The sequence below is a fragment of the Platalea leucorodia genome (assembly GCF_965183815.1).
Source record: "Platalea leucorodia genome assembly, chromosome: 28".
In the NCBI taxonomy this organism is placed as follows: domain Eukaryota; kingdom Metazoa; phylum Chordata; class Aves; order Pelecaniformes; family Threskiornithidae; genus Platalea; species Platalea leucorodia.
The window spans coordinates 37,504-59,610 of NC_138850.1; the positions used below are offsets into that span (position 1 = coordinate 37,504).

Below are 22,107 nucleotides of genomic sequence, written 5' to 3' on the forward strand. Positions count from 1 at the left end.
GCGGGGTTTGGCGGTCGTTGTCCCCCCTCTCGATCCAGCTCCTGCCTTCCCCTTTCTGCCCCTTTTCTCCCCAAAACCCCTCTTTGCCTCACGCCTTCATCCCCGCGTCCCCCTCGACTGAGCCCTCCGCCACCGGCCGTGGCCGCTCCCAGCTCTCCCAGTTGCTCCCGGGGGATGCCCAAACTGGGGTCCCCAGTGCCGGCGGGCAGTGGGGGGGTTCCTGTGCTCACCGTTCCCTGGGGGGGGGAGGTCTGATTTGGGGGTGACATTGGCAAAGGCAGCAGCATCATCCCGGAGCCGCTTGTGCTGACTCCGGTTGTTTTTTTTTCCCAGCTTCCCGTGTTCCTCCGTACCCAACCCGGGCTGCAACGTGCGCCCGAAACGGGGTCTGGAGGGGGGACCCCAGGCACCCTGCTCCCCCCCGTACCCCAGGGCGGCGAGGCACCGTGGGTCCGTGGTCTCCTCCTGCTGCCTGGGTGGGTGTAGGATCCCTTTCCCCCCCCCTTTTCCAAATTTCCCAGCCGGGATTGAGTTGATTGAGTGTCGCAAAGCCCCTCTGTAGGGCCACTCACCAGCCTCCGGACACCCTTTCCTGCCCCGTTACATCCCATTTGGCCCAGCAAACTGGTTGTACTGGGCTGGAGATGGAGCTGGGAGCAGGATCCCACCTGGGGTAAAGCATCCTTGTGCCTCCATCCCCAAAACGCCCTTTGCCGGTCCCGTCTCCCCTCCGCATCCCGCTGGCAGGAGGCAGCCGAAGCCCTAGGGAATCCCAGGAAAAAAAAAAAAAAATCCCTAAATTGCTAAAACCAGGCAAAACAAAGAGGAAAGGCTTTGGGTTTTTGCAGCCTGATGAGGATCAATTTGTCCCTGGATGATGAACCCCAGGAGAAGCGAAGCCGCCGCGAGCGGGGACTCGGGGGATTTAAGCGCTGCTGCAAGACCTGGGGCTCCGGCCCCGCGCCGGCGCATCAGGCCTGTGCTTTGGTGGAAAATCAGGGGAAAATGGGCTAAACCAGGGCTCGGGGAGGAAAAGTGCAGGATCTGCTCCCCCCAGCTGAGGGCTCTCACCTGCCTTTGCCGAGTCCAGATATTTCCTTGGCTGCCAACCAGGAGCAGGGCAGAAATTCGGGGTTCAGGCCGGGATCCCCCGCTCTGGGGCAGAAAATTGCTTATTTTCCCCTTATCTCTTCACTCGGGTATTTAAAATTTCAAATGGATGCGCAAGAACCCACCTTAAGGCGTGCAATTCATCTTGAGGACCTTCAATTCCCGAGGAAATATCACTCCCGCCTCCGTTAACCCAATCCTGCTCCTCGGGAATACGAAACACCCGCGTGTAGGAAAAGCTTTTAACGGGTCTTCAACACATTTCAATATCTATTGTATACAGATTAATTATAAATTTATATAATTATAAATTATTCAATGATAAATTAATTATAAATTGGAAGAATTGAGGTTATTTCCCCCCCCCATCAGGACCTGGAAGCCTCCTGGGCGCCCCGCTTTCTCCCTCCGCCTCCATCCTCATCCTCGGCTCCTTCGCTAGAGGGACGATCCCTGGGCGCCAGGAGGGGGGCAAGCCAAAATAAGGCTCTTTGGCAAATTTATATGTTTATATTTGCAATGGGGGAGGGTAAACGGATGGAGGGGAGTAATTAAATTTATAGGCTTTTCTCCAGATTTATTTTCTCATCGAGTCCCTTCCAGGTGCGTGTCCTTGTGCCAAGGGGATGAGGTTAAGGATAATTTGGGGAGAGGAGGGTTCATCTTCGGGGCTGGGGCTCATTTTGGGGTAAAAGCAGCTGGTTTTGGAGGCTGTTCCCACCCCTTTGCTGTTGCAGTGATGTTTTCCTTCGCCTCCTGGCTGGGGCTGGGAGGAAAGGGTTAAGGCCATCCCCCCTGGAGGGGCCATTGGGAAGCTAATGGGGCCCATGCTTGGCACAATGGGCAGGAACGGCCCCGATGGCAGATTTACCCCCCGGGGGGTAAAGACCCCCCGAGGGGGGAGAAACCGCCTCTGACCCGGCCCTGGAGGTGCGGGGGTCCCTGGGGTGGATCCCAGCCCTGGAGGTGCGGGGGTCCCTGGGGTGGATCCCAGCCCTGCAGCCCTGGAGGTGCCGGGGTCCCTGGGGTGGATCCCAGCCCTGGAGGTGCGGGGGTCCCTGGGAGGACCCCGGCCCTGGAGGTGCTGGGGTCCCTGGGGTGGATCCCAGCCCTGCAGCCCTGGAGGTGCCGGGGTCCCTGGGGTGGATCCCAGCCCCTGGAGGTGCCGGGGTCCCTGGGGTGGATCCCAGCCCTGCAGCCCTGGAGGTGCCGGGGTCCCTGGGGTGGATCCCAGCCCCGGAGGTGCTGGGGTCCCTGGGGTGGATCCCAGCCCTGCAGCCCTGGAGGTGCCGGGGTCCCTGGGGTGGATCCCAGCCCCTGGAGGTGCCGGGGTCCCTGGGAGGATCCCAGCCCCTGGAGGTGCCGGGGTCCCTGGGGTGGATCCCAGCCCTGCAGCCCTGGAGGTGCCGGGGTCCCTGGGGTGGATCCCAGCCCCTGGAGGTGCCGGGGTCCCTGGGGTGGATCCCAGCCCCTGGAGGTGCCGGGGTCCCTGGGAGGATCCCAGCCCTGGAGGTGCCGGGGTCCCTGGGATGGACCCCAGCCCTGCAGCCCTGGAGGTGCCGGGGTCCCTGGGGTGGATCCCAGCCCCTGGAGGTGCCGGGGTCCCTGGGGTGGATCCCAGCCCCTGGAGGTGCCGGGGTCCCTGGGGTGGATCCCAGCCCTGGAGGTGCCGGGGTCCCTGGGGTGGATCCCAGCCCTGGAGGTGCCGGGGTCCCTGGGGTGGATCCCAGCCCCTGGAGGTGCTGGGGTCCCTGGGATGGACCCCAGCCCTGCAGCCCTGGAGGTGCGGGGGTCCCTGGGGTGGATCCCAGCCCCTGGAGGTGCCGGGGTCCCTGGGGTGGATCCCAGCCCTGCAGCCCTGGAGGTGCCGGGGTCCCTGGGGTGGATCCCAGCCCCGGAGGTGCTGGGGTCCCTGGGAGGATCTCAGCCCCTGGAGGTGCTGGGGTCCCTGGGGTGGATCCCAGCCCTGCAGCCCTGGAGGTGCCGGGGTCCCTGGGGTGGATCCCAGCCCCTGGAGGTGCCGGGGTCCCTGGGAGGATCCCAGCCCCTGGAGGTGCCGGGGTCCCTGGGGTGGATCCCAGCCCTGCAGCCCTGGAGGTGCCCGGGTCCCTGGGGTGGATCCCAGCCCTGCAGCCCTGGAGGTGCCGGGGTCCCTGGGGTGGATCCCAGCCCTGGAGGTGCCGGGGTCCCTGGGGTGGATCCCAGCCCTGGAGGTGCCGGGGTCCCTGGGGTGGATCCCAGCCCTGGAGGTGCCGGGGTCCCTGGGGTGGATCCCAGCCCTGGAGGTGCCGGGGTCCCTGGGGTGGATCCCAGCCCTGGAGGTGCCGGGGTCCCTGGGGTGGATCCCAGCCCTGGAGGTGCCGGGGTCCCTGGGGTGGATCCCAGCCCTGCAGCCCTGGAGGTGCTGGGGTCCCTGGGAGGATCCCGGCCCCGGAGGTGCCAGGGTCCCTGGGATGCTGTGGGGCTTTGGCAGAGAACCCCCCCCAAAACCCCATCTTTGGGGTGACTTTGGGGGTTAGAGCACCCCGGGTTTTGCTCCCAATGAGTCATTTGGCTGCATCAGCCCCGTTCTGGAGGCTGGGGAAGGGGTTTTAGGGGTGTGGGTGCTCTGCAGCCCCCATCTCCCTCCCTGGTGCAGGTGACCCCCCCTTGCACATGCTGCGTGTCCCTAAATTGCAACCAGAGCAAGGGGATGAAGCCACCGTGGACGTGGGAGCGTGGCTTTTGGGTCACGGTTTGGAGACCCCATGGGATGCTCCGTATAAAGGGCAAACGCATCCCGAAACACTCGGCCAAACCCAGCTCCGGGAGGTGGGAGAGGGTTCCTCTTGGTTTGGTACTAATTAATTAATTGTCAGCAAGGAAGGGGTGTAATTATGAAGGCTTTCCTCGTGCTTTGGGTGAAGATCTCGCTGCAGCATCTTGCTATGAATACGCTGATAAATACGTTAGTAAGAGTTAAGGGGTCTGAAAGAGCAAATTAAATTTGCCTTATCCGTGGCGGAATAAAGGCGTTTGTTGCGCTGGGATAGTTTATGATGCCGCGTTGCGGTTGTGATGCCCAAGGGGATTGATCCGCCGCGTTGGAGCCGGGATGGGAGACCCGGCGATGCAACGCGGTGGGTCAACCGAGCGGCCGAGCTCCTCGGTCTGGAGAAATCTGCTACGGGGGATGGGAAGGTGCTATTGAATTCGGCGTTAAATGTTGCACCCTGTCCCCATCCTCGCTGCCCGGGGCGGGGGCTCTTCCCGCATCCCACCTCTCTGGAGGGGGAGGGTCTCCTCCCAGCTTTCCCTCCATCCCTGATGCTCCTGCGTCCCTGCAAAGGTCCAGGTTTGCCCACCCAAGGGTCCCAGCCCCCCGTGCCGTGCTCATCCTCAACACCTCGGGGTAGCCCCGAGGTACCACCAGCTGCCCACCCTGGAGCAACCTCTACCCACCGCATTCCCTTGGGAAAACCATCCCCAAACCCACGAGGAATCGCTTCCGATGGACACGCTTGAACCAACCGATGTCCAGCTGGTTCATGCTCACGCTTTTTGCTAAGCGTCCAAGACATCCAGAGCTCCTCCGTGAGCTGGTCTGGATACGCAAGAGCCATGACGTTATACGGGCATGGAGCTAGTGAGAAAAGATGCCAAAATACCTGATTTTTATTAGTTTTAATCGGCAGAGGATGTCTTTCTGCTTAGAGGGGCTGTTGCGATAAGAAGGGAGCAGTTGAGCCCCGCGTGCTGCTGGGACGACAAACTGAAATTTATGACCTTTTCGGTGAAGAAGGAGGCGACGAGGAAGAGTTGTGAGGAAGTTGGTGAAAGCTGCGGGGCCTGAGCAGGCACCAGGGCTGGGATGGAAAAAGGGGGAAAGGAGATTTAAAGCCTCAGCAAAAGAAACGTTGGGCGATTTGGGATTCTGCGTGGTCCACGCTAACGGTTTGGGTTGAGAGTGCCCCAACTGCAACTACTGACCGTGATGCTCCTCCAGGAGGAGCTTCTGGAGGGGTTTTCCTCCGCTCAGGTCTTCTCCTTGGCTGCAAAAATGATTCCTCGAGACCAGAAACGGCGGAGGTGGGAGGAGAGGACCGGCTGCAGGCAGGAGGTGGGTGCGGCCATTGGAGAGGTCACCACCAAGGTGCCGTGACCACCAGCCTTGGAGGGGTTTGAGGTTCCCCACGGCCACCCTGACGCTGTGTCGGTGCCCTGCGCAGACCGGAGCCATGGGCAGGATTGGGGCTGGTTCCCGGGGGAATTCCCTCCATTCCCAAAGGGGTGAAGGGCTCAGGGCGACGTGGCGACGGTCTCCCCTTGGCCAAGCGTGGGACGTCTGTAGCACCCACAAGATGTCTCCGAGGTGTCCAAGGAGGGTGGGAAGGTGATTTTCCCCACCGGGAGATGCTTTCTGGGATACCTTTGGAGGCCAGGGAGCCTGGCAGGGCTGTGCAGCCCCTCTCTGCCCCACGCCATCCTCTTGGGTTGGGGGGAGAAGATCCTTTTTTTGGGGGGTAGGCATCCTTGATGCAGCCCATCCTTTCTTCTGATGAAGCCGAAGCTTCTGGGGTATCCCTGGGGGAAGCCCCCCACCCCAGGGGAATTCTGGGATAACCCCAGAAATGGGGGCTGGGGGGGGGAAATCTCAATTTTCGTTGCTCACGTGAGCACGGAAAACAGCAAAAAGCTGGGGGAAAAAAGGGAATAACCCCAGCTTGTGGATGTTTTCCGCCTGAAAAAAGGGAACTGATCCAAGCAGGGGACCTCTGCGGGCTTCCACTGCCTTAACTGGGGGGGAGCAGCGCAGACCCCTCCCCTCCGCCCTGGGGTGGCCTGGGGAGGCTGGGTGATCTGGGGAAGAAAGGGCAGTTGGCACCTGATAAGGTGGATTTATTTCTTTTCCCCCCTCAGGGAAGAGGAGGAGTTTTTCCAGGGAGACACAGGAAAACGGGCATTTTGCAGAGCTCAAATTCCCTTTTTTTGACCCGTATTCTCTGGGCGTTGATTCCTTTCGGTGGGTGATTCCCCCTTTCCCATCCCGGGTCCTCTCTCGTGCCCTACACCCCCCATCCACCCTGATGAGGAAGGTCTTGCTTCATCACGTCTCTTCTCCAGCCCCCCCAAACCAGCTCCCTCTTCCCGGTGGCTTTGATTTTCAGGGATGCCCACGGGAGCCCCGTGTCGGCCGGCCCCGTTTCCCCGGGGATGAGCATCTCCAGGATGGACTCCTGCACCGCCAGCTCTCCACCCACGGATGGAAGAGGAGCCGATGAGTGGAGCGATGGGGCGCGAGTTGTCCTTTCCACCCATGAGATGCCATCTCCCACGCTTTTAGCAAGGAGAAGCGTCTCTATCGGGACAGGTTCTCCACCAAATGAAGGTCTCCAGCCCTGTTACGGGGAGGAGAACGCCTCAAACCATCCCAGGGAAGGACGGGATGGGCTTGGGTTTGATTTTCAGTCTTGGGAAGTCTTCTGCTGTCTTGCTCCTCTTGGAGGTCGACCTCCTCCATCCCCTTGACCGTGGATCTGCTCGTGGCTGTTCCCTCTCTCGTCCCACCAGGGAAGGCTTGGTGGCTTGACGCTCCTCCGCGGACTCTGAATTTTTGATCCAGGAGCCCAACCTCAAGACAGCGAATCGGGACTCGCGACTAACGAGCGCGGTCGTGATGCAACCGTGACCTCAGGGCTGGAGGAGGGAGAAATGTCCTACGAATGGCTGCAACTGGAAAAGGCTGAAAACGGCTGGGGAGAAACCAGTCCAAACTGTGTCCGCACCAGTTTATTGGGGTAAATTAATTTATTTCATGAAGAAAGTGCGGTGTTTTGAAAGATAAACGATGCGGAGGCTTCCTTAAATTTAATTTTGGGGTAAATAAGTGGCAAAGCTGCTCACGTGGTGAATGAAGAGTTTATTGATGATGAGAATGTAGGATGATGAAAAGTTATTTATTATGTTGTTAAATATTTAAGTTATGATTTATTATTTCACTGGTATCTTAGTATTTTTAATTCCTGTATTATATAATTACATTCTATTTTATTATCCTCGTATAATATTAATATTTATTATTACACTATTATTTATTAGTCTTTCTGCAGCTGCAATTTTATGCAGTTTGAGGCGGATGAGATGGGATTAAGCCTCTGCCTAAGGAATTTATATCTAGAGGGAAATATTTTTCTACGCTGTTTTCTCACTTTTGGAAGCGCCCGGGGATGTTTCGTTCCTAAATTTGAGTAAAAATCTAAAAATGGGCCCTGTTTGGTTCAGGTGGCGGGGGAGGACCCGGGGCCGGTGGGAAACCGCGGGCGAGGAAGAAACGACGGCGCTTCCCCAGACAAACGTGGGGGGGATTTTCCTTTTTTTTAATTTTTTCCAGGAAAAAAGGGGTCGGCGCCTGCTGAAGGTGTTAAAACCGAGGAGGGGGGGAATCCCAAATAACCCTTTAACTCCACAATGCAGCTGAAAACCTCCCTCTTGCCACCCGAAATTTAAGGGTTTTTCAACAAAATTTGAGCAATGTCATTTTTTTTTTTTTTGGAGGAAAAATTTGGGACAGAAAAAAAATGACTTTTTTTTTTTTTAAGGATTGATTTTGTTTTTTTTCTTGCACAGAGTAAATGAGTTTCCTTAGGGAGTTTTTGCTGCCTGGAGCTGCTTCGCCTCCCACCCTGCGCCGAGATCCCCCAGGGACAGGAAAAAATGGCTTCAAAGGGATTTTTTTTTTTTTTTCATTTTTTTTCCTTTACTTTGGATATTTTCATTGTCAGACCAGAGGTGCGGGAATAACCCCCCGTTTTAGCTTTAAAATAAGAGCAATATATCCCGAGCCGGGCAGGCTGCCCCCAGTTTCTCAGCTTTTAGCTCTTCCCTCCTCGGCCAGGGCGGATTTTGGGCTCTGATCTGCGTTTCTCAGCCCCCCAAATTTCTTATTTTTGAAGGGAACTTTCAGGCACTGTGGCTACAAAAAAAAAAGGGGAAAAGGAAAAAAGGAGAGGAAAAAAAAAGGAAGAAAAAGGTGAGAAAGAAGGGGGGAAGAGAAGGGGAAAAAAGGAAAAAGAAGGGGAAAAGGGGAAAAAAGGGAAAAAAGAGGGAACGGGGCAAAACAAGGGGGGAAGGGGGAGAAGGGAAAAAGAGGAGGGGAAAAGGGAAAATGAAAAAGAAGGGGGGAAAGAAGGGGGAAGGGGGCAAAACAAGGGGGGAAGAGGGGAAAAAGGAGGGGGAGAAGGGAAAAAGGGGGTGAGGGGCGAAAAGGGGAAGAGAAGGGGAAAAAGGGGGCGAAAAGGGGAAGAGAAGGGGAAAAAGGGGGCGAAAAGGGGAAGAGAAGGGGAAAAAGGGGGCGAAAAGGGGAAGAGAAGGGGAAAAAGGGGGCGAAAAGGGGAAGAGAAGGGGAAAAAGGGGGCGAAAAGGGGAAGAGAAGGGGAAAAAGGGGGCGAAAAGGGGAAGAGAAGGGGAAAAAGGGGGCGAAAAGGGGAAGAGAAGGGGAAAAAGGGGGCGAAAAGGGGAAGAGAAGGGGAAAAAGGGGGCGAAAAGGGGAAAAAGGGGGCGAAAAGGGGAAGAGAAGGGGAAAAAGGGGGCGAAAAGGGAAGAGAAGGGGAAAAAGGGGGCGAAAAGGGAAGAGAAGGGGAAAAAGGGGGCGAAAAGGGGAAGAGAAGGGGAAAAGGGGGCGAAAAGGGGAAGAGAAGGGGAAAAAGGGGCGAAAAGGGGAAGAGAAGGGGAAAAAGGGGGCGAAAAGGGGAAGAGAAGGGGAAAAGAAGGGGAAAAAGGGGGCAAAAAGGGCAAGAGAAGGGGGAAAAGAAGGGGAAAAAGGGGGCGAAAAGGGCAAGAGAAGGGGGAAAAGAAGGGGAAAAAGGGGGCGAAAAGGGCAAGAGAAGGGGAAAAAGAAGGGGAAAAAGGGGGCGAAAAGGGCAAAAGAAGGGGGAAAAGAAGGGGAAAAAGGGGGCGAAAAGGGAAGAGAAGGGGAAAAAGGGGGCGAAAAGGGAAGAGAAGGGGAAAAATGGGGCGAAAAGGGGAAAAGAAGGGGAAAAGAAGGGGAAAAAGGGGGCGAAAAGGGCAAGAGAAGGGGGAAAAGAAGGGGAAAAAGGGGGCGAAAAGGGCAAGAGAAGGGGGAAAAGAAGGGGAAAAAGGGGGCGAAAAGGGCAAAAGAAGGGGGAAAAGAAGGGGAAAAAGGGGGCGAAAAGGGCAAAAGAAGGGGGAAAAGAAGGGGAAAAAGGGGGCGAAAAGGGCAAAAGAAGGGGGAAAAGAAGGGGAAAAAGGGGGCGAAAAGGGCAAAAGAAGGGGGAAAAGAAGGGGAAAAAGGGGGCGAAAAGGGCAAAAGAAGGGGGAAAAGAAGGGGAAAAAGGGGGCGAAAAGGGCAAAAGAAGGGGGAAAAGAAGGGGAAAAAGGGGGCGAAAAGGGCAAAAGAAGGGGGGAAAAGAAGGGGGAAAAGGGCAAAAGAAGGGGGGAAAAGAAGGGGAAAAAGGGGGCGAAAAGGGGAAAAGAAGGGGGGAAAGAAGGGGAAAAAGGGGGCGAAAAGGGGGGGAAGGGGCAAAAAGGGGAAAGGAGGGGGGAAGGGGGCAAAAGGGGGGGGAAGGGGAGGCGTGGGAAGGGCGCTGCCCCCGCCCCGCCCCGCCCCGCCCCGCCGGGGCCGCCCCGCCCCGCGCAGGCAGCGGCGGGCGCGCAGGTAGCGCGGGGGATGCGCGGCGCAGAGCCCGGCCATGGCTGCGCTGGAGCCGGCCCAGGTGGGGCCGGGGGCGGCGGGGGCTTCCCCTTCCCCTTCGGGTTTGCTTCGGGCTTTTCGTGACTTGTAAAAGTTCAGCTCTGACTTGGCTTTTTCCAAACATTTCTTGCTTTTTTTTATTCCTTACTTTGGTTTTTTTAACTTTATTTCTCACTTTTAAACTTTATTTCTCACTTTTAAACTTTATTTCTCACTTTTAAACTTTATTTCTCACTTTTAAACTTTATTTCTCACTTTTAAACTTTATTTCTCACTTTTAAACTTTATTTCCCACTCTTTATTTCTCACTTTTTAATTTCTTACTTCGTTTTTTATTTTTGTTCTTACTTTGTTATTTTATTTCTTGCTTAATTTTAGTTCTTACTTTGGTTTTTTATTTTATTTCTTTTTCTTTTAAAAATTTGATTTCTTCGTTTTTTTTTAATTTTAGTTCTTTGGTTTTTATTTTAGTTCTTACTTTGTATTTTAATTTTATTTCTTACTTTGCGTTTTTATTTCGTATTTTAAAATTTTCGTACTTCATCTTTAAATTTTATTTCTTACTTTGGTTTTTTTTTATTTTAGTTATTACTTTGGGTTTTGTTTCCTTATTTTTTTTAATTTTAGTTATTTTGTTTGTTTTAGTTCTTTTGTTTTTTTTGGTTTAGTTCTTGTTTTTTTGTTTTAGTTCTTACTTTTTTTTTAATTCTTACTTTTTTTGGTTTTAGTTCTTACTTTTTTTTGTTTGTTTTAGTTCTTACTTTTTTTTGGTTTAGTTCTTACTTTTTTTTTTTGTTTGTTTTAGTCCTTACCTTTTTTTTTGTTTTAGTTCTTACCGTTTTTAATTTTTCGTTTTTACTTTGTGATTTTTTAATTTTGGTTCTTTCTTTTTTTTTTTTTTTCCCCTCTCTTTGTCTCTTTCAATTTTCGGTCTTCGCTTTTATTTTTTTACATTTTTCCACCGCTGCCCCTTCGCTGCCCGTTTAATTCATCTCATCCCCCAGGTGCCCGAGGCCCTGCAGGAGGTCACCGTCGCCGCCACCGAGAAGGCCTGGCCGCTCGCCGCCCGCCTCCCGGCAGGTAGGGCCCCCTCCCCAGCAGCTCCGCGCTTTGACCAACAAGGCTCCTTTTAAACGAAATCCTGCTTTTTCTCCTCGTTTTTCTTGTTTTGTGGCTCGGAGAGTCGTGGTGGGCTCCCAGGTTCCGTCCCCGTCGGGATGCCCGAGCCAATCCCTTCTGTTTGCTCTTCCCACCTCAATTCCCGGGATAAATCCCATTTTTCCAAGGGTGACGTACGCGGATAGCGGGAAAGGTGAGGGTGATGCCGGGAATGGTGGGACCAACCCTAAATCTTGTTGGGTTTCCCTCGGTCTGCTCCGGGGGGCAGCTCGCGCATCTTCCTTGGCTCGCTCTGTGCGCGAGGCTTTATAATTGGGTGGTTTTAATTAATGCTGCCCCTGAAACTTAGCTGAGAACCTGGCTTAAGTGCCTCAGCCCTGCCTTCGCCCTCAGCAGGAGGTGGGTGGGATCCCTGGGGGCTCTCCTCAACGCCCAAGCCCCTCGGGCACCCCTTGAGGGGCTCCAAGCATCCCGGCCTGGGCAGGTGGATGCTCTTCTCCCCCCTACGCATGAGTAAAATTGCCAGAAATGAGTTAAAATACGGGAGGCGATCTGCTGGAGGGATGTCCTGCCCGGGGCGCGGCGGCTCCTTCGGGCTGACACTGCCCTCTCCTGACAGCTCCTGGCCACCTGAGAAGGGGCACTGGGGGACGGAGAAGTCCCCAGGTCTCCTCCAGCCATGGCACGGAGTTGTGGGTCCGGGAGGGGAGCGGGCAAGATGGAAAGGGGACTCGAGTTGAGTTTTTAGGGCGCTTGGGCGGGTGAGGAAGGCGTCGGGGTCTGGTTCGCGCGGCTTTTAGAGTTGCTTGATCATCAGGTGAATCAACGTGAACTTCATCTCGCCGTGCCACAGGTTTCCCATTTTTTTTTTTTTATGGTCCTTCTTGCTCTTTTCTAATCTGATTGAGTTTTGGGACTGGGTAGCATCAGTGCTTAACCCTTTCAGGTTGCTGCTGATTTTCTAGACGATGCCCATGAGGAGATCGTGCCACCCCTGGGCACGCTGAGCTGAAGAAGTAATTAATGGCAACGACTCGGCCTCGAAGGGCACTGATAGAGCGGATAAAAGTCACGCTTTCGCGCGCAGCTCAGTCCTCGAGCGTCGTCTCTTCCTTCGCGTGCTCCTTCCCCAGCGTCCTGCTCGTGGAGCTGATGTTCAACGGACCCGAGTGTCTGATTTACCAGGACGCGGCCCCTTAATTTGGGCGCCTGGCTTGTCCACCGTGCCCCCAGCAAAGATTTTTCTCCAAGTAAAATCAGGGAGCAGGTCACTTGGGCGAGAAGCATCCGAGCCGTGCGGCTGGCACGCCTGGTTTTAATCCTGGGTTTTTCCAGCCTTCCTCTTCCTCGACATTCCCCAAGTCTTTCCAGACGGGCAATCTCTGCCTTTCTCAACTGCTCTTGATCTCACTGGGCTTTTCTGTCTTCTTGAAAAGTGGTCTTGGGGCTGATTCCTCTCTGGTTCAAGCTTCTTATTCCCTGGGATGCCTTCTCCATCACCTGGAAAGCTCTTGTAGATACCCTCAGCAAACCCTGCTGGCGCTTCTCTCCTCGGGGCCCTGAGCACCTGGATTTTCTTTCTCTTTTTGAAGAGGGATGAGTTTTAAGGTCAAACCTCTGTCTCCTGTAACGAGGGATCGCAGACGGTTGTTACTTACCCAGTAATCCACCGCTGTCTACCTGAGCAGGCTTCCCCGTGTATAACCCCGACCCGCTTGCTCGGCTGGAGCAAGGGGAGGAGGTTTGGATCCCCGACATCCAGAGCTCGGAGGAGGAGGAGGAACAACTGGCGAGACCCCTCTTGAGGCTGTGGTCAAGGAAAAGGAAACGGTGGAGAAGCTGCCGAGATGCCGGGAGCTCCTCCGGCTCCAACTCCTCTTACTCAGGTAAGGGACTTGTTTTCCACCCCAAAATGGAGATGCCAGGCATCGCTCCTTGCCTCCAGCAAGCAAGATGATCCTGGAAACTGGTGTAACTGGGAGGAGGGGGTTGCAGGGGGGTGAGGACCCATGTGGGCATCGGCAGCCAGAGATGCCAAATACTTCTCCTGGCAGAGGGATGCTGCTGCTTCTGGATCAGTGTTGCCAGACACGATTGAGGGGTGAAATCAATCACGTTTTGTGGTGCTCCTCTCCATCCCTCCTCGAGCTCCCTCCGGGCACGTTCAGGGTGGAGGCAGAGGTGGATCCCCTTCCTTTTTCTTTCTGCTTTTCCCGGCAGACGATGGGTGGACGAGCGAGACGGAGGAGGACGGTTCCCAGGAGGAAGACGGAGAGCTGCGCAGCGGGTCAGCGAGGAAGCCCAAAGGTGGCATCTCCCTGGGCTATGAGCACCACAAGAACCACTCGGGAAGGAGATCGGCTTCTTCCAGCCACAACGGGAGAAAACCCAATACCAAGAGCCCCTCGAGAATACGGCTGGAGCAGCACAAACACGCCTGCGGCAAGTGTGGGAAGAGCTTCAGCCGTGGTTCGTCCCTCAGCCGGCATCAGAGGGTCCATGTGGGGGAGAAACCCTTCACCTGCTCCAACTGCAGGAGAAGTTTCACGTGCAGCTCCACCCTTAAGGACCATCAGAAGACCCGCTGCCAGGAGAAACCCTACAAATGCCCCAGCTGTGAGAAACGCTTCGCTTCCACCAAGTCTCTCAAAAAACATCGCAAGCTCCACCTGGAGAACGGGCCGTACCAGTGCTCCGACTGCGGGAAAAACCTCACTTCCAACTCGACCCTTATCATCCATCGGAGGATACACACCGGGGAGAGACCCTACAAGTGCCCCGACTGCGGGAAGAGCTTCATGGCCACCAAGTCCCTCAACAAGCACCGCAAGAGCCACACGGAAGGCGCGTTCTTCGTCTGTCCGGACTGCGGGAAAAAACTCACTTCCAAGGCCACCCTCGTCATCCACCGTCGAATACACACGGGGGAGAGACCCTACGAGTGCCCCGACTGCGGGAAAAGCTTCATGGCCAACAAATCGCTCAGCAAGCATCGCAAGACTCACATGGAGGAGGGGACCTATAAGTGTCCCGAGTGCGGGGAAACCTTCCCAAAAAACTCAGCCTTCGTAGCCCACCTCAGGACCCACAGGGGCCAGCCCCCGTATCCGTGCTCCGACTGCGGGGAAGCCTTCTTTGAAAGCTCGTCTTTTAAGCAACACCGGAAAAAGCACTTGGCAGAGAAACCCTATCAGTGCTCCGACTGCGGGATCGGCTTCACTGTCCCCTCAGCCCTCCTCCTCCATCAGAAGAGCCACGTGGGACCCAGGCCCTACGTCTGCTCCGACTGCGGGAAAGCTTTTCGGGAGAGCACCACCCTCCGTAGGCACCAGCGTATCCATACGGGTGAGAAACCCTACCGGTGCTCTTACTGCGAGAAGAGCTTTCGGGCCAGCTCCACCCTCATCATCCACCGAAGGATCCACACCGGGGAGAAACCTTATAAATGCACCAAATGCACCAAGTGCTTCATGTCCAGCTCTTCCCTGATGAAGCATCTGCGGACGCATCTCCGCAAGGAGCTGCTGGTGGGTCCCAGTCAGTGACTTTGTTTTGCCCAACGCCTTCAAGGCGCCTTTGGGTGCCCACCTCAGCGATGGATGGATGGATGGATACCCCCTTCCGCGCCCCATCCGTCCCAGAAACGCATTTCAGCGTAATTTTCACCCTTCCTCCAAACACACTTAACGGCAGACGACGTTCTCAGGACCAGGCGTGCAGCGGTGGGTTGCGGCACCGTGCCGGGGGACGGTGGTGGCTGCTCGGGAACCAGCCCCTGGGGTGGCTGCAGGGATGCTGATGCCCCGATGGGATGGAGGGCCGTGGGGTTTGGGGACCGCTCAGCTTGGCTCGTGCATTGGGAACCCGCTGGAGGAGAACATCTCGGTCCTCCTTTAGAGGCTAAAAAGCCTCTTTTTAGCTTCCCACCTTCAAAAACATTTAAATATTTTAAGAGCCCATCCTGAAACCGAGGGGTCTCCGTCCCCCTGAGGTTCGGTCCCTTTGGATCATCTGCTTTTATCAGATGCAGCGTTTTCCAAATACACATTTCCTTCCCCAATTTCTCCCTCGTGCTCGCTGTCTCTCATCTGATTTCTATGCTGCCGCCTTCCAAATACACCACGATGAATTTGGCTCGGCTGCGACAGCTTGTTTGTGGGTACCTGCTTTAAAATGAGGTGCAATAAAGTGGAACTGGGTTTCCGGGAGTGCGGGATCGTTATTTCATTGCTCGCGGTTGGGAAGGCTGGGGGAGAGATGGGGGGCCCCCATGGCTCCTCCACCCCACATCTCCTGGCGCTGTCCTGAGCAGGTAGGATGCTCTCAGTTGGCAGAAAGCTGAGCTGCGTTGGAGGTTTAGCGCGTGGGGTACGTGAGGACAAGGCTGGGAACATGGTCCTGGGGAGCCACCTGCACCCCAGCCGGCAGCTGGAGAACCTGTGGAGCTGGAGCCCCCTGATCGTGGAGCTGGAGGGGACGTGCCTGCAGGTGGGGTGGCCTTGGGGTGTTCCTGCACGTGGGGAGGGCTGTGATGAGTCTGAATTCCTGTGGATCCCAGCATGGAGGGCATGTTGGAATTGTGGGATGGTGGGGACAGGCTCTGGGATGTGTCCCAGCCCCGGTGGCACCGGCATCGCTGTGGGGTGGCTCCACGTGGGACCAGGCACTGAGTCTGCTGTGCTTCCCTTCTCCAGGACGTCAAGACCACCACGAGCAGGTACGTCCCATCCTGGCCATCCTCACCGGAGGGGCTGGCATGGGTGGGTGGTCTCCCAGAGAGGTCCGAGAGGGAGCCCAGGGTGGGGAGAGGCAGGGCGGTGGGCACTGCAGCTGCAGGGACAGGCAGGGGAGGTTTAGGGAAGGCAGGAGCTGCTGCGTGGGGTGAAAGTCACCCATCGCGGTGCCCTGGGGTGCTTCACCTCCCCGTTGGGAGAGCGCAGAATGGGTTCCCATAAAATGGTCTGGAGCCAGAAGAATGGAGGGAGGGGGGGAGGATGGTGGGGCAGAGGCAGGAGAAGGATCTGGACTGGATCCTTCCCCTGGGTGTCGCTGGGAAGAGTCTGGCTGGGTCCAACTTGTCCCCTGGATGTATCATGCCCACGCTTGTCTGGTACTGGGGAGCCCAGAGGTGGGCAGAGCTCTCCAGATGTGGTCTCACCCCTCCGCGTGCTCCAGATGTGGCACCACACCGTGCTCTAGATGTGGCATCATGCACCGCTCCAGATGTTCTCTCGCCCTCAGGCTGCTCCAGATGTGCTTCCACCCACATAGAGCAGGCAGGGTTGCAGCTGCGCTGCCGATGGGGATGTCCTCATCGAGCCCAGGGCAGGAAAAGCCTCCAGAGCTCTGGTAGCAGCAAAGGTTCATTTCTTGAGTGGTCAACCCCCTGCCGGCCTTTGGCCTCCCTGGACGTTGACCCAGAAAATGAAAGGAAGCTGCTGGGAGGAGCGATGGCAGCTCGGCAACGGTGGGAGATGACTTTGCACACCTTTTGCTGGGAGCCCTTCAAGACTCTGCTGGCCTCGACAGGGTGCAAGCATGGGATCTGCAGCTCTTGCACCAGCCAACTCCACGTAGGCTCGGCCGCACGATGCCCTCGGTGCTGCCTGCACCCTCCGGCAGGGAAGGACGGCGAGGACAAGGGACGGATGGATGGAGAGGAGGTTGGAATCCGGCTGGCAGAGCCCCCCAGGGAGACATGCCAGGAAGCCCTGGAGATGTTCTGCATGGAGGACCGAAGCCCCGTCTGCCAGCGCTGTGCCGGGTCGCAGGCTCACCAGGCCCACGCTGCCATTCCGCTTGAGGAGGCTGCCGAGAAGTACAAGGTACGGAGGGTGCTGCTGACCTCCGCGCCTGAAAGGTGGGGGGCAAGGGGCTGCCTGCACCCGTGCCCAGGAGGACCAGCCCCTGCCGGGGTCTTGTAGCCGGGGAAGGGAGTTCCCAGGGAGGGAACGGCGCCGAGCCCCTCGAGGTCTGCCCGGCTGCGGAGCGGGAACGAGGGCAGCCGCCTGCCCGTCCCCACCTCCAAATCCTGGGAGGGCTTAGCTCGGGTCCCATCGTTGGTGGGATGTTGGGGTTAGAGCAGTGGCGTTTCCCCAAAAAAGATGACAACTGGACCACTGCAGAAAATAATATTTTATTTTTCCTTTATGAAACTCTTCAGTTTCTTTTTCCTGGGGGGCCGATGCAATTTTAATTCACCTGTATTTGCGGAAAAAACCAACCATGGGCATTTGGGATAAGTGTCTGTAAACATCCAGTGTTTCTTTGGAAATTCCAGGGTTTATTTAATGCATTAAAAAAGTAAAAGGCTGCCAGGGTTTTTGTGTAAGTTGGGAAAGTGAAGCTGGGCAGAAAATTGGGGGAAGAGACCAAAACTACGAGGCTCTGGGCATCTGGGAAGTGTCCCCCAGCTCCCTCGTGGGTGTCACCTGCGCAGAGGTCGGTGCTTTGTCTGCCAAAGGGCCGAGGAGGGGAGCGTGAGCCGCGGGGTGGCAGGGCAGCGCCGAGCCCCCCTTCCTGTGCCGTCCCCCACCCCCCCCTTTAAACCAGCCCCTTGTGAATTTTGCAGAATTGGCCGAGTTTGGGGTTTGATGGTTTGCCCTAAGGAGCGCAAGGTTTGCCGCAGGGTAGCGTGGCCGAGCGGTCTAAGGCGCTGGATTAAGGCTCCAGTCTCTTTGGGGGCGTGGGTTCGAGTCCCACCGCTGCCAGGGCCCTTTTGGGCTCTGCGGGGAGCACAGCTGGAGCGTGGCGTGGTGCCACAGCTGGAGCAGGCAGGGCAGGGGAGAGCACAGCTGGAGGAGCCCTGTGCCCGCTTCCGGGCTCCCCCAGTACCAGAGGAGCGTGGGCACGCTGGGTCCAGTGGCCAAGCTGCACTCGGCAAGACTCTTTGCACCGCGATGGGAGACCCCCCACCCGTGCCCCCCCGCTGAGGATGCCCAGCATGGGCCGTGCTGGGGAAGGGGAGCAGAGCAGAGTCAGTGCCTGGTCCCACACGGGGAGCCCTGGGGGGCACAGCCACCCCACAGCGGGGCCAGGGACAGCCCCATTGCGCCGCGACCGGGGCACATCCCAGAGCCTGTCCCTGCCATCCCGCAACCCCAACGTGCCCTTGATGCTGGGACCGGTGGCAATTTGGACCCAGCGCAGCCCTCCCCAGGCACAGGAGCACCCTGAGGCCGCCCCACCTGCAGCAACTTGGGTGCCAGCCGCTGGCACGTCCCCTCCAGCTCCGCCATCCGCTTCTCCAGCCCCACCACCAGGTTCCCCAGCTTCTTTTGGGGTGCAGGTGTCTCCCCAAGACCATTTCCCCATGCCCGTACCCCTCGTGCGCGCTCAACCTCCAACGCAGCTTGACTTTTTGCCACCTGACGGTTGTGTGCGAGCAATGGTTTTGCCTTCATGAAGAAGGTCTTTGGGCAAAGGAGGGCAGGGGAAGAGGACACGGGGTGCGGGTGGGAGGGCAGGGAGCACGGCCGGGCCGTGTGGCTGGTGGGAAGGTCCAAGAGACCCTCTTGAGATGTTGCCACGGACGAACCAAGCTGCTCTCCTGACCACCTCTTCCTCTGCCTTTGCTTTGCAGCGAAGCTGTCCAGAGAGCTGGGTGAGTCCTTCTGGCCCCTTCCACCGGCAAAACGTCCTGGGCAAGGAGCCCCCCTGGGAGGGACTTGGCTTTGGATGGCTCCTGAAGTTGGGACTTAGCTCCCGAGTGCCTGGCGGGGCTGATGGGGGGACAGGCTGGCAGGGAGCCCTTCCCGGCAGCAAGGGGGTCTTTTCCTTTTCCTTGGAGCCCTTTCCCTCCTTGCCCGTCCTCTCCATCCCTGCGTCGCCTGGCCCTGGGCAAGCCCAAGGCGATGGGCCTGGGCGGGTGGGCAGCTCAGGGAGAGCAGCCCAGGGCTGGCCCCTCTCTCCTGCCCAGAGCTGCTGGGCAGCGGCTGCGCGATGTGACCAGCTCTTGTCTCTCCTTGTAGCGTGGAGAAAGTTTCTGCTTCCTGCAAATCCAGGTAATTGTCTCTTTGCTTGCCCCTTTGGGTGCCGCTTTCCTGCCTTTCCCTCTGTGCGAGGCGGAACTGGGCTGGCCGGTGCAAGGGACTGGCCGTGCCTGGCTGTGGTTGGTGACTCAGACCCCCCGCCGCACCACGGCCCCAGCCTCTCTCTCGCCCCATTTTCTCAAATTTCCAACCCTCTCTGAGTTGCACCCTTGGGCCCAGAGGAGCCACGTCCCGCCGTGGCACCGCGCGCACTGCCCAGAGCCAGCCACTGCCTCCCCATCCCGCTCCTGCCTGCTGGGGCTGCAGCCCCACCGTTGCCCCTTCCCACGGGACCGAGCTCAGCCGCGGCAGCGCTGGGGCCGGCCCCGTGATGGGGATGCTTTGGGGGAAGGAGATGCCCGGTCTCCTGCCCCGCGGGGCACATCCCGGCCCCAGGCTGGGGAAACCCTGCCCAGCACTCAGCTCTGCCCCTGATGCTCTGGCTCCTCCTGTCCCCTGCAGATGTGGTGACCCTGGATCTGGACACGGCTCTTTCCGATCCTGTCCTCTCGAATGATTTCAGAAGAGTCACATGGCAAAGTAATCGGCCGAACCTGCCTGACATCCCTGAGAGATTTGATTATTGGTGCTTTGTGCTGGGCCGGGAAGGGTTCAAGGAGGGGAGGCACTGCTGGGAGGTGGAGGTGGAGGGGAAGGTTGGAGGTGATTCAGAGTGGGCTGTGGGGGTGGCCAGGGAGTCTGTGAGGATGAAGAAGAATATGGACAGGAGCCCTAACGGAGGGATCTGGGCGCTGAGGCACCGTAAAGGGCAGTTTGCAGCCCTTACCTCTCCTCGCACAGCCCTGTCCCTGTTCCCGGTCCCCAGGAGAATCCTGGTCTGTCTGGACTGCACACAGGGGCTGGTGACTTTCATCAATGCCAAGAGTGGGGGCGAGATCTTCACTTTCCCACCAGCCTCGTTCAACGGGGAGATCATCCGTCCCTGGTTTTTGCTGGAGACAGAGGAAACCAAGCTGCGCCTCAGGGGCTAAAACACCCAGACCATCGGCCCCCCTTCCATCTCCTCCACCGCCTCCAGCAGATGCTGCCCTTCTCCAGTCCCTGCCCGCTCTCCTCTCCTCCATCCCGCGGGAGCCGCTGTCCCTCTCTGCCCTGCCCAAGGGCGGGGAGGCGAGAGGGAGCGAGGGGCAGGGGGCCAGGGTCTGCGCGGCCACGGTGTGTGGCATCGCAAGCAGCATTGGTTGTTTGGGTTGGAGTTTGTGGCCACGTTGTGGGTGCTGAGCCGCGGGTTTGGGCTCTTGTTTCCCTTGTAGGCCCGTCGTCGTGCCCAGGAGCAGCAGCCTGGGCTTGAATAAAGGTGAAGGTGGAGCGTGTGTGCGATGGGTCCTGGGGTCTTTTTGTGCTGATGCCTTGGTGCCTGCGGAGGGTCTTTGGAGGGAGTTGGATGAATTTTGCAGAATTGGCCGAGTTTGGGGTTTGATGGTTTGCCCTAAGGAGCGCAAGGTTTGCCGCAGGGTAGCGTGGCCGAGCGGTCTAAGGCGCTGGATTAAGGCTCCAGTCTCTTTGGGGGCGTGGGTTCGAGTCCCACCGCTGCCAGGGCCCTTTTGGGCTCTGCGGGGAGCACAGCTGGAGCGTGGCGTGGTGCCACAGCTGGAGCAGGCAGGGAAGGGGAGAGCACAGCTGGAGGAGCCCTGTGCCTGCTTCCGGGCTCCCCCAGTACCAGAGGAGCGTGGGCACGCTGGGTCCAGTGGCCAAGCTGCACTCGGCAAGACTCTTTGCACCGCGATGGGAGACCCCCCACCCGTGCCCCCCCTGCTGAGGATGCCCAGCATGGGCCGTGCTGGGGAAGGGGAGCAGAGCAGAGTCAGTGCCTGGTCCCACACGGGGAGCCCTGGGGGGCACAGCCACCCCACAGCGGGGCCAGGGACAGCCCCATTGCGCCGCGGCTGGGGCACATCCCAGAGCCTGTCCCTGCCATCCCGCAACCCCAACGTGCCCTTGATGCTGGGACCGGTGGCAATTTGGACCCAGCGCAGCCCTCCCCGGGCACAGGAGCACCCTGAGGCCGCCCCACCTGCAGCAACTTGGGTGCCAGCCGCTGGCACGTCCCCTCCAGCTCCACCATCCGCTTCTCCAGCCCCACCACCAGGTTCCCCAGCTTCTTTTGGGGTGCAGGTGTCTCCCCAAGACCATTTCCCCATGCCCGTACCCCTCGGGCGCGCTCAACCTCCAACGCAGCTTGACTTTTTGCCACCTGAGAGCATCGTACCTGCTCAGGGCAGCGCCTGGAGCAGCCGGAGACGGGGGCGGCAGGAGACATGGGGCCCCTCCCATGGCCGCAGCCCTAAAGGCCACCTGGTTATCGTGGGGAAAAAGAGCGACAGAAGATGTCTGCCGGCCCAGGAGCCCCGCGCATCCTTGAGAAGCACGCGTGGGAGCCTGGGGCATCCTCAGGAAGTGCGAGCCAAGGGAAGTGCTGGAAGAAAGAGGCCTCCGGAGAGAGCAGAAGGCAACAGGAGCTGTGTCCTGCACCCACGGACGTATCCCGACTGATGAGAGAAAAGGAACGCGTTATCCCCGCAAAGCAAGAGCGTCTCTCTGCACGAGCGTCCCTGGACGAGGTCTGGCGGACAGACGGAGCCTCGTGGGGACGCCTGGCTGATTTTGGACCGCGTGGCGTGGATCTTGCACGCAGAGAGCCTTTTCCGTTGGCAACTGGGAGCAGCTGGGCGAGTGTGGCAGCGGCACCGCGTGCGAAAGCGGGGCGCGTGTCGGGCATAGCACCAAGCAGGCTGTTGCTGGGCTGGCAATGAACCCCATCTCTTAATGTCCCCGTTGGGGCGTGGCAGGTCCTGCTCAGCCCTGCCTGGGAAGACCCCACCGAGCTGCAGGGCAGGAGCCCAGCCCAGAGGCTTGTTGGGCAAGTGTTGTTTTTCTGCTCGGAGCCAGTGCCAAGGAGGGGACTGCAAATGACACCGAGGGGCATCAGGAGCTGTGCTGTCAGCAGGAGATTAAGGGGGTTTTCCCCTTATCTCATTGCACTCCAAAGCCAGTAGTGCTGCACCCAGAAACTGCGAGAAAGTTGGAGACGTTGGGTGTAGCCTTTAGCCTGGTGCCTCTCGCAGCTCGTATCCGTCCGGTGAGGGACTGCTCTTTCCGCAGGGCATTTAGACTATTTACCTGAATTTAGAGCCTTGT

At 57.8% G+C, this 22,107-nt stretch overlaps 2 protein-coding genes across 2 annotated transcripts; both read left to right on the forward strand.

Moving 5' to 3' along the window:
• Positions 1 to 9,797: 9,797 nt before the first annotated feature.
• LOC309601058 (uncharacterized protein) lies at positions 9,798 to 14,489 on the forward strand (the record flags this gene model as incomplete). Its single annotated transcript, XM_082333890.1, has 4 exons — positions 9,798 to 9,821; positions 10,804 to 10,879; positions 12,607 to 12,804; positions 13,139 to 14,489. The coding sequence occupies 4 exons, from the start codon at positions 9,798 to 9,800 to the stop codon at positions 14,461 to 14,463; spliced, it is 1,623 nt and encodes a 540-aa protein (XP_082190016.1). The 3' UTR covers positions 14,464 to 14,489.
• Positions 14,490 to 18,302: 3,813 nt separating this feature from the next.
• On the forward strand, positions 18,303 to 20,282 carry LOC309601036 (butyrophilin subfamily 2 member A2-like). Its single transcript, XM_082333849.1, has 2 exons — positions 18,303 to 18,921; positions 19,411 to 20,282. The coding sequence occupies exons 1-2, from the start codon at positions 18,438 to 18,440 to the stop codon at positions 19,938 to 19,940; spliced, it is 1,014 nt and encodes a 337-aa protein (XP_082189975.1). The 5' UTR covers positions 18,303 to 18,437; the 3' UTR covers positions 19,941 to 20,282.
• The last annotated feature ends 1,825 nt before the right edge of the window (positions 20,283 to 22,107 follow it).

Bases quoted from the DNA above. Each gene is read 5' to 3' on its own strand.
- LOC309601036 (XM_082333849.1), top strand. From the start codon at position 18,438: ATGTTGCCACGGACGAACCAAGCTGCTCTCCTGACCACCTCTTCCTCT. The intron at 18,922-19,410 runs GTAATTGTCTCT...TGTCCCCTGCAG, and splicing joins TCTGCTTCCTGCAAATCCAG to ATGTGGTGACCCTGGATCTG.